General features: G+C 32.6%; 1 protein-coding gene across 1 annotated transcript; it reads right to left on the bottom strand.

The window, feature by feature from the left end:
- Positions 1-392: 392 nt before the first annotated feature.
- On the bottom strand, positions 393-3,889 carry LOC126688169 (NAC domain-containing protein 43). The gene is made up of 3 exons (XM_050382775.2): positions 3,679-3,889; positions 1,070-1,338; positions 393-983 (listed from the first exon to the last, which is right to left on the bottom strand). Exons 1-3 carry the CDS (start codon positions 3,860-3,862, stop codon positions 393-395), a joined length of 1,044 nt encoding a protein of 347 aa, XP_050238732.2. The 5' UTR covers positions 3,863-3,889.
- Positions 3,890-11,872: the final 7,983 nt, after the last annotated feature.

Here is an 11,872-nt window from a genome sequence, read left to right on the forward strand (position 1 = left end):
CAGGCAAATTTACTGAATAATCCTTTTCAGTTTACTACTAAATAAAGGTTTTATAGTCATTAACTAATTAGTTATTTAATTAATCACTATTGTAATTAAAGTCCTAATTAGAATAGGTAGCTAAATTATCTCCAATTTAGTTAATATATAAAAAATAACTAAATTATCTCCAAATTAGTAGGAATACCTATCTTTTAGTTTGATTGAACTACAAAATTAAAATACTATATTTGGTCAATATAATATTATTTAAATTTTTATCTTATTATTTTTAATGATATTATTAATAAAATTAAATTAATTATTTAATTATGGTTATTATAAAACCAAATTTTTATCTTATTATTTTTAATGATATTATTAATAAAATTAAGTTAATTATTTAATTATGGCTATGACGATGAGGATCGATTGGTGAAATTCCATAGGTCAATCTTGTTATCGTAATTAGATGGTAATGCGAATGATGGCTTTAGAGTTGGCAACTGAAATTCATGGTAGGTTTGGTTTATGGTGGGGTTACAGTAGGCCAATGAGGGCTCAACGAAACACCCAAACTGCCTTGAAGTTTCGGTTTCGGTTTGACCATTTAGTTGTGAAGCGACCAGACGGTCAAGGGCTGCCCAGTGGATTAAACCAGAGTCAGCTAAATATGAGTTAGCGGGTTCGACCATTGAACTCACCTGGTTCGATATTAAAGCTTCATTACTGCTGCTGGAGTTTGGGCTCTCTAAGCTTGGAAGTTTCATGAATTTATCATTTTCTTCTTTGCATGCCTTCTCCATGTTCTGAAGTATTTGACCTAAAGTTCCTTCGTTGCAAGAACTGGACATCTGGGTCCTTGCTTCTGCAATAATAATATTAGAGGGTGAATTTAAAGGACTATCTAGGGTTTTATGGTGATTTTTCTTCTTGAATATACGGCAAATGACCCATCCATCTTCTTGTGCTACCTCTCCCATAACGTTGCAACCCTTCAACATCTATTAAATAATCAAATAATTAGTGTCAAACTTAGTTATGCTTATTAAATAAGAATTAAATTATTAACTAATCATTGTCTGCTTACATTTGTTTCAACAATGTTGTCATCAAGACGATACTCATGCATAATCCAATCAGATTTTTGGCCATGTGGGGCTCGACCTGCATAGAAAACCAGAGTCTTCCTCATTCCAATCCTCTTGCCATTGCCGTAAATCACCTTATCACGCCCCGTAGCCTTCCAAAACCCCGCAGCAGTCGCGCGATTTGTCCGCGAGCCTGTCGGATATTTCTTGTCCTTATGGCTAAAGAAATACCAGTCGTTTTGCTGAGTAGTTCCAATTTGGCACCTCTCTGCAAAATCAATAATAATTATTCCATTTGCTTAGCCACACAAACTATATATATACATACTAGTTTCGCATTACGTGCTACGCACGTGGCTCGTAATGTGATTTGTCAATTTTCATATTAATTAAATTTATTATAATTAATATTAATAACAATTTAATTATAGAAATAAATATAGTACTTCAATTTGTTAATTTTTAAAATCAATTGACGTTAATATTTTTTATTTATAATTCCTTATATTTATTAGATTTATTACAATTATATCAATTTTTTATAATTAACATTAAATTAGTTATAATCTAAAAAAATATTTTTATTAGATTAAGACTATTATTTATATTAATTAATTATACTAATAAATAAATAGTAATAAGTATAATATTATATTATTTAACTAACAGCAATAATTAAAATTATAGTTTATTTAAAATAGTTTGTCTTGGTTAGTATTTTTGATAGGAAAAATAAATCAAATACATTAAGGGGTAAAGGTTAATTGTTTATCACGTACTTATCAACTATAGCGTTAATTAGGTTGGGTAAAGAATATTCTTAGTAGTTGTACTATATATGTTTGAACCACCTCCATAAATATTAAACTTTTACGTTCATAGATTCATGCCTTAAATCAAATTTATATCAAATATAAACTCTTATTAAAATTATTCTCTTATTTGATTATATAAATAGTTTTATTTCATTGGAGTAACACTTACTCTTTGGCTCAACTTAAAATTCTTGTGGAAGTCAGAGTCATTACTTCCGTTTTTTAACTATTGACTTTATATTTTAACTTTATAAGTAATTATGTAATTACCAGAAAACCTCTAATTAACTAATGAAGTAGTCATAAATTAAAAAGGACAATTAGGTAAAAGTGCCTGTCCCCCCATCCGTGCTTTTATATATAGTACTAGTTTTTCGCCACGTGCTACGCACGTGAGCGACACTTATATGACCCGTTATACTTATTAAATATTAATTAAATAATTTTTATTTTCAAAAATTTAATTTTTTTACTTATTTTTAAGTTATAACTCGTGGGTTATATTTATATGACCCGTTATATACATCAAATATAATTAAATTATTAAACATAACATTTTATTTTTTAATCGATTGTTAAAATATTGTGAAATTAAATATTTTTTAATTTTTATATATCTCAAATCTATATGCATAAGTAAATTGTATAATAATTAAGAGTTTAAATTTAATAATAAAAATATTCATGTAATTAAGCTCATCCAAAATTCATTAAGTTAGTTTTAGTGGATTTTTCAAAAACATTGTAATCTTGATCATCATACTTTATTAATTTATTTCCGCTAATTTCCGCTTAATGTGGATAACTATCTTAATATGGTGTCAAAAAAAAACTATCTTAATGTGAATTTTTTTTGTTTGAATATATAAGCAATTATATGTTCATATTGGACTCTTGTTATATAATAAAAAAACGGAGGCTTATGCTACTATATTTTATGCAGTATGGACGGTTATCCAATTGAAATGAAAACTCCTAATAATTTGACATTTTCTAATGACTTAATTTTATAATTTTTAATATAAATTATATTTTTAATTAAATATATTATTATAATTTTGTATGTTCCTCCCTTCACATATTGCCCATGTGCTATGCATGTGAGCGACATTCATATGACCCGTTATATATAAATGTTAATTAAATTGTTAAATAATATTAATATGACCCGTTAATATATTAAATATAATTAAATATTTAAATTAAAACAATAAAGTTATGCTACTCAAAATTAAATATAATTGAATGTTGATTGTTGATTGTTGTTAATTTGTCAAATTGAATTAATCATGTCCATATCCATTGGGCTATGTAAAATTATTGAAGTAATATTTATAAAAAAATAATTTATTAAATTTAACCATGTAACTGATTACTTTCACGAGAATATGAATTGATTGGCCGTTGTTAATTATAGATAGTACATAGTGCTATTTGTTCACTAATTAGTGTTTGAAATTGACACAAATGTCAATTACTGTTATGGAGTTTGCTCCTATCTTTAATACTCTCTAATATCTAAATGAGTAAGTTGACTAAATTATACTAAAATCAAACTCTTACAGATTGAATTATTTTTATTTTTACGGGTAAAAAAGTAATTCTAAGTCAATTACAATTCCATCAAGAGCTAATTTCTATATTATTACCTTAACAATTTTTACATTCGTAATTTTTTTAATTATTGAAGGCTAATATTGTAAATTTGCCTGTCCCTCCCCCTTCACTCTTATAGAATAGTTATATATATATATATATATATATATATATATATAAGTAACAGCATGACCAACCTTGAATATCCCATGGCTCAAGCTTATTAAGATCCACATCACGAATTACATCTAAATCAATTTTCTCAAAAGATACCTTCTTCTTCAAGTAATAATGCAAAAGCTCCTTTTCTGTAGGGTGAAATCGAAAGCCGGGAGGCACCTTTGATCGCCCATTTACAGAAATACTCATGTTTTCTGGCATTTAATTAAGAGAGAGATGAGTGAGGAAATTTAGGTTCAAGTATATATATTAGTATTATTGTGATCTTTAATAATGAGGCTATGTCGTACAGTATTCATACCAAAGTGAGTTCTTATAATATGGTTAGCTATTTGTATATAAAACAAGTGTGGGGCTTAAAAGGACAAAGATGCGTACAGTCGACCCTCTAATAATTAATATACACGGTGGATTAAAAATTTATTAATTATTAGAATTATTAATTTATTGAATATTAAATAAGACGTAATATTGAAGTTGGTTTTATAAAATTTTATTAATTATTAGAATTATTAATTTATTGAGTATTAATTATTAGAGGGTCTACTGTATATTAAATTTTTTCTTTTCTCAAAGATATATTTAAATTAGAAAAGAGTATAATTAATTTCCATGTGGACACTAATTGTCTGATTTATTTACATTTTGAATAATATGGAGACAACGGTGTGCTAAAATCAAACCAAACCGACGAATTCAATTTGGTTTGATTTGATATTTAATTATTTTTATTTTTTCATTCGATTCGACATTAAAAATAAAAATGTTCGATTAAATTTAATATAATTGAATTAAAAGATCGGGTCAAATATTTTTGTGATTATCAAACTTTAACTATTTTGCGGTTATCAAATTATAACTATTTTGCAAAAGGCTTAATATTCCAAATTCGATTCGGCATTAAAAATGAAAATGTTCGATTAAATTTAATATAATTGAATTAAAAGACCGGGTCAAATATTTTTGTGATTATCAAACTTTAAATATTTTGCGGTTATCAAATTATAACTATTTTGCAAAAGGCTTAATGTTCCAAAAATTATCGACCTTTCACCACCTTTCAGTTTTATCTTAACGTTGTAAAATTGCCAACTGTATCCAAATCCACACCTTTGGGTGTCAATTGTATTCAATTTTGTAAATTGGATTGTTTTCCATTCAAAAAAAAATTCAAAAAAACTCTCACCAATGATGTATTTGAACTTTTCATTTAAAAAATTGAAAATAAATGACTTATTTAAATCTTTTTCAATAAAAAAAGAGGTCAAATAAGTACTTGTGGTACAATTGAAAGTGAAAGCTATAAATTTGAATATAATTGGCGATTTTACAACGTCAGAATGAAATTAAAAAGGAGTTAAAAAGTTGAGATTTTTTTGGACATTAGGCCTTCGCAAAATGCAAACTGATTTATAGAAGCTACAAAACTAATACTCATGTTCTTTTTTTTTTTGAATCATAATTGTTCATTCAATTAAAATGAGCTGCAATATCAGCCATTACATAAGAGTGAATTTCTGGAGGGACAGACCCTCTCCAGATAGCATAATCCAATTGCTCCATAAGAGCTTTCCTGGCCAAATAATGAGAAGCTAAATTGGCTTTCCTATTTAAATGAAAGAAACCTAAACAGCAACCATCTTGCACCATATTCAAACAATCTCGACCTATCAGACTAAGATCATTGCAAGGCCAATCTTTATTATTGAAGATGTCTACTACACTTTTAGAATCAGAATTGATTATAAAAGGAGTTAGATTTTCTTCTTTAGCCAGAGCAATTCCATTCCTAACAGCCACAGCTTCTCCAACATCTACTTCTGCATTTCCTTCGTGACTCCACATCCCTGAAGCTCTCACTTTACCCTGCCAATCGATAATGATAGCTCCAGTACCATACCTTCCATTTCTCACATCAAATCCAGCATCGACATTAACACAAAAAGTATTAACTCTTGGTGGAACCCATCTTCTATCTTCCTTCATTTTTTGATTCTTCATATCACCAAGGTTCCCTTTCTTGATCTTACTCTGAATTTTCTGATAGTTTTCAATAAAGTCAACAGACCACTCAACCACATGTTCAGTTGGTTTTCCTTGCTTACCAAATAGACAATTATTTCTGTTATTCCATATACTCCATAAAAGAGTAATAAACATACAGAAATCAGATTTTTGCAAACTTCTGTAAGCTTGAAACATCAAATCTTTAACATTCCAATCAGCTGCAGGCATAATTCTATCTGCTACACTCCAAGTCCTCCAAACCTCCCTCGCTTTCTCACAAAACCAGAAAGTATGCATCACAGTCTCAATTTCTGACTTACAACAAGAACAAGTAACCTCAATCTGCATTCCCCGTCTATTTAAACAAGTCTTAACAGGGAGCCATTCGTGAAATAATTTCCAGGCAAAGATTTTAATCTTTGAAGGTACATCCATCTTCCAAAAGTACTTCCACCATCTGATATCTTCCCTTCTATCCGAGCTAGTTGCCCTTTTCTTCATCTCAGTAGCCACAAAATATCCACTTCTAACAGTAAACTTTCCTCTTTTATCATAATGCCACCTCAGAACATCACTTTGAGGAGTACTGGCTAAAGGAATGTTAGTTATACAATCTGCATCTTCTAGACAAAAATGTTCAGCAATCAACTCCCTATTCCAGCTCCCTTCCACTGTTATAAGCTCACTTACTCTAGCCTCTACATCCATCTTTGGATAACTGAAAACCTTAAATGTAGTTTCTCTTGGTAACCATCTATCTGCATAGATTCTAATGTTTAAACCATCCCCAACCCTCCATCTCAGGCCTTCCATCAAAACTTCCCTAGCCCAAACTATACTCTTCCAGACGTATGAGCTAGTTCTAGGGCAAGTAGCATGAAAAAAATTACTATCCTTGAAATACCTCCACTTAAACATCTTAGCTAACATACTATCTGGATTTATAATAATTTTCCATCCTTGTTTAGCCAACAAGGATTTATTAAAACACTCCACATCTCTAAATCCCATCCCACCATAGCATTTTGCTTTGCATAACTCACTCCATTTCGACCAATGAATCTTTTTTTCCCCATTCGAACTCCCCCACCAGAATCTATTGCAAATATTTTCAATTTGAAGAATTAGACCTTTAGGTAAACGAAAACAACTCATATAATAAGTGGGGATAGCCTGAATGATAGCTTTCAGCAAAATTTCTTTACCTCCTGCTGAGAACAGACTACCTTTCCAAGATTGAAGCCTCTGATTAATACTGTCTAAAATGGATTTGAAACTGTCTTTTTTCCTCCTTCCCACTGAAGATGGTAATCCCAAATACTTCTCATGACACTTTACCACCGAAATTTGCAGAATCTCTTGAAGCTCCTCCTTCAAATCATTATCAATACCTTTACCAAAACACAAAGCCGACTTATCCAGATTAATAATCTGTCCAGAAGCATTACCATACACCTCTAACAGATTTTTTATCACAATCACTTCCTGCACTGAAGCTCTTCCAAAAAGAAGACTATCATCTGCAAAAAAGAGATGCGAGATATGGCATTGATCTCCAAATTCTATCCCTTTCAGCTTTCCTTTCTCAACAGCATTGTTAATCAAACAGGATAGACCCTGTGCACAAATTAAGAAGAGATAAGGGGATAGGGGATCCCCCTGTCTAAGGCCTCTTCTGGGTTTAACTTTTCCTTCAACAGCACCGTTAACAAGAAAAGAAAAATTCACAGAGTTTATACAGTTCATCAATTTATTCACCCAAACAACACTGAAACCCATACTAATCATCATAGCTTCTAAAAACCTCCACTCAACTCTATCGTAAGCTTTAGACATATCCAGTTTAAGAGCTAAGGGAACTTTAGTCTTACGTTTTGAACACTTAATGACATGAACACATTCAAAACCTATAATAGCACTATCCAGAATTTGTCTACCAGGCACAAAAGCACTTTGAGCACAATCTATAACATCGTTCAACACATACTTAAACCTATTAGCCAAAGCTTTTGATATTATCTTGTACACAACTGAACAAAGACTAATAGGCCTAAAATCTTTCATACACACAGATTTTTTTATTTTAGGTATAAGGGCTACTAAGGTCTCATTAATACATTGCAAATCTGAATTGCCATTAAGAGTTTTTAAACAAACCTTAGTGATATCTCCTCCCACAATCTCCCAATATTTCTGAAAAAAAACCGCTGGAAACCCATCCTTTCCTGGTGCCTTTGTTGGACCCAACTCCTTAAGAGCTTGATACACCTCTTGATCTGTGAACTCAGAGCACAGGTGTTTGTTCATATCATCTGTCACAGACATTTTAACATGCTTAGTCACTGCTTCAATATCTGTTACCTGAGGATCAGCCGTAGAAAAGAGATTTTTAAAATAATTCTGAATTATCTCCTTTATATCCCCAGGATTCTCCTTCCAGCTCCCAAACTCATTATTCAACCCATGAATCGTATTTCTAGCCTTTCGGTTAGAAGCTTTCCTGTGGAAATACTTGGTGTTGTTATCCCCGAAAGCCAACCAATCAGCTCTGGATTTCTGCTTCCACATAACCTCCTCTTGAAGCATTAATTCATCCAACCTTTTCTCCAAGGTTCTCATTTGATCAGCAGAAACGATATCACCTCTAGAATCTAACAGAGCTAACAACTCAGCCTTTTTTAGTTTTATTTCTTTTTGAACATCACCCATAGTCTCTCTCCCCCATCTTTTGAACTGCACTTCGCAAAACTTTAACTTACCTACCACATCAGTTAAAGACTGAACATCATTCGCTGCAGTCCAAGAATTCTTAACAATCTCTCTGAATTCTTCCTTTAGAGTCCAACTTTCTTCAAAGTGAAACCTGTTTCTCCTCCTTCTTTCACTTCTTTTTTCTGCCTCTTTTTTACTACTCCACAACATAATCGGCTTATGGTCGGAACCCCCAATATCTAGCTGCTCCACCAAACAATTTGGATATAAATTTTTCCAACTCATATTAATAAGAAATCTATCTAACTTCTCACGAACCATCCCATTTCCTCGATTTCCCCACCAGGTGAAACCTTGCATATTATGCCCAGCATCAAACAAACCACAATCATTTAATACATTTTTGAAATTTTGTATTAAATAATTTGGTTTTTCTGCTCCCCCTACCTTCTCCGAACTGTCAAGTATCTCATTAAAATCCCCACCACACACCCATGGACCACTGAACATATCATTCAGGCGCTTTAAAAGAGTCCAGGAATGAACCCTCTGGATCTGAATTGGATTACCATAAAAACCCGTAAATCTCCACTTACACAAATTAACATCTTGAATTAAAGCATCAATGTACCACTTCGAAGAACTGACAATAGAAACTGAGATTGAATTATCCCAAAACAGAGCTAACCCTCCCCCCTTTCCTTCACTGTCAACCCCAAAACAACCTTCCATCTTCATCTTGCGTTGAAAGTCTACCAAACACCTTCTCTGCTTACGTGTCTCCATCAGAAACACTAAATTAGGTTGAAATTTGTGAACATGCTCACAAAGTTTTGAGAATGTCCTTGGGGAACCCAACCCTTGGACATTCCAACTGAATGTTTTCATTGTGATCGGCGGACCTGCTCAGCAGGTTCCACCGTTGCCTCAAGCATGTTTTTTCCTCCATTAGAACAGTCTTCCTGGCAAGATAGTTCTCCTGGAAATTTGTTTTCTTTTTCACTATACTCGAAACTCTTCTTCTCTGCAAATAAACCATTATCACTCACATTGGTTATATCGAGTAGAGGTAACAGACTTGAAAGACTTTTTCTGTTCTTTAGGCCTTTTTTAAAAGGGCCCGTGTTATTTCCTAACTTCATCTTTGCTTTAGGCCCAGACTTAAGCCCATCTTTACTTTTTAAATTTTGCTTATTCCGCGCCATACTTCCCTCTCCCTTTTCTTCATAAATCTTTTCTATATTAACTTCCACCAAATCTGATATGGTAACAGATTCCCCTCCTTTTCTCCTACTACTTTCCAAATTCAAATTCAAAACATCTGAATCTGAACACATTTGATTTGCCCCTTCACCAATCTCCTTCAATCTCGGCAAATTATCAGCTTTCCTAATCTTTTCTATCTTCTCCCCCACACCTTGAGCCTCCATCAATGGAATATTTCCAGTTCCATGAATCTCAATCCTCTCTACTACACCTTTGATTCCATTAGTCCTGGAACGTTTACCCCTCACTCCAATATTCTGAATTATTCCAGCACGAATAACATCAGAATATTTATAATCTTTCCCATTCATCTCCATATGACATTCAAGGACTGGATGTCCTAAAATCCCACATTTATAACATAATTCAGGTAGTTTTTCATACCTCAAGGCTGCCACAATCGTCGTCCCTTTATCATCCACTCTAACACGCAAACCCCTTTTTAGAGGTTTAAGGATATTCACCTTGATTCTGACTCGAATATACTTTCCCAAGCAATCCCCAGTTGCACCAGGATCCACTTCCTCCACATCCCCAATCTGTGAACCCATAGATCTACCTGCCTCGATATTCAGACACATGAGCGGTAAATTATGAATCTGAACCCAGAAAGAAACAGCTCCGAAACTCGCACTTCGATAGTCTCCCAGCCCCACCGGTTCCTCTAACACAATCAGATAATCCTGAAAATGCCAAGGACCTCCCTTCAAAACTCTTCGTCTGTCTTCCATATTTTTAAAATGGATAACAAAAATATTGATACCCACTACCTCCACCACCAAAGGTTCTTTGGTTCTCCATATGAAACTCAGAGTATTGAGTAAACCTTCTCTATTTACTCTTTTGGTAGATAAAATCTTCCCAAACAATGACAAAGCCACTTTCTTTTCTCCTACCGACCTCGCTGCCACACCAAGATCGCACTCCACTATATCATCATCATCGGATAATGATAACGACTGACACAATTCTGGTAGATCCATTTGGAAAAAATTCTCCCCAAAAAACTAGAGAGAAAAAGCTATTCTTTTCTTTTTAGAGAGAAAAAACTAATACTCATGTTCTTGTAATACAGTTATCAAATTATAAAACAATTATTAGAGTGCAATGTTTTATGAAACGGTTGACGGTCTATTAATGTGGATATCAACTTGTTTATGTGGATGTGACAAAGCCAGTAACTATTCTGTAAAAATTATAGGTCGGGAATTGTTTTATGTAACTTTTTATAATTCACAACTGTTTCGTAAAAAATTATAGTCTAGTAACTATTTTATAATAATTAATAATTTAATGACCGTAATATTTTAATTCAAAAAATCAAACCAACCAAACTGATCTAAAAATCATTCTAATCTACTAACTCGATTTGGTATGGTTAAACAAATGAAAATTTGAATTACATTTGGATTGGTTGTAACCAAATTCACACCCCTGATGAAGACAATAGCTCGCAAGATACAGGTTCTGAAGTGGGTTAATTTTACTGTAGAATTGAGAAGAGCTATCCACCTAAAAAGATGGTGAAAGGGAATTATATTTGGAAACAGAAAAAAAAATGGGACAATGTTTAAATGTAGGGTAAGAGATGTGCACATGTGTAGAGGCCACGGCTCAGGTGGTTGTTCATGGTAATTTGGGGAATTGTAGTACTCCTTTTTCTCTGATTTGGAAGTCTCAAGCACGTCTCCTGTACAATTTTTTATTTGGACTGCTTTGCACAATAGAGTTCCTACTCCTGATTTTTTGGCAAAGTGTTTTATAATTTCTTTTGATAACTTGATGTGTGCCAGTTGTGACGTAGTAAAAACGCAATCATATCTTTTTATGCACCGTGATTTTGCAAGAAGTGTGTGGTGTGGAGTGCTTCAACGACTCGATTTGATTTGGGTAGCTCCTTTTTCCTTTGAGGATTCCATGATTTAACGGCATAATATAGTTCCGAGGGGTCCTTTTTGAAAACTCTGGCAGATTCTTTGGTGTCTTATTGTTTGAGAAATTTGGAAGTGCAGAAATGGACGAGTCTTTCAGAATATGAAATTAAATAAAGACGCATTGATCTTTAATTGTTTTATAAAGACCGCTTTATTTTATAAAACTTGTAATAGGAGTTTTTGTTTTTCGGGTATGGATTTCTTTCGAAATTTTTACTGTGTTCTTTTCTCAGACATGATGTAACTTTTTGCCCCATTTCTTTGCTTAAGCTTCTAGTATGCACTATTGTGT

This window comes from Mercurialis annua, linkage group LG6 (assembly GCF_937616625.2).
Source record: "Mercurialis annua linkage group LG6, ddMerAnnu1.2, whole genome shotgun sequence".
Classification (NCBI taxonomy): Eukaryota; Viridiplantae; Streptophyta; class Magnoliopsida; order Malpighiales; family Euphorbiaceae; genus Mercurialis; species Mercurialis annua.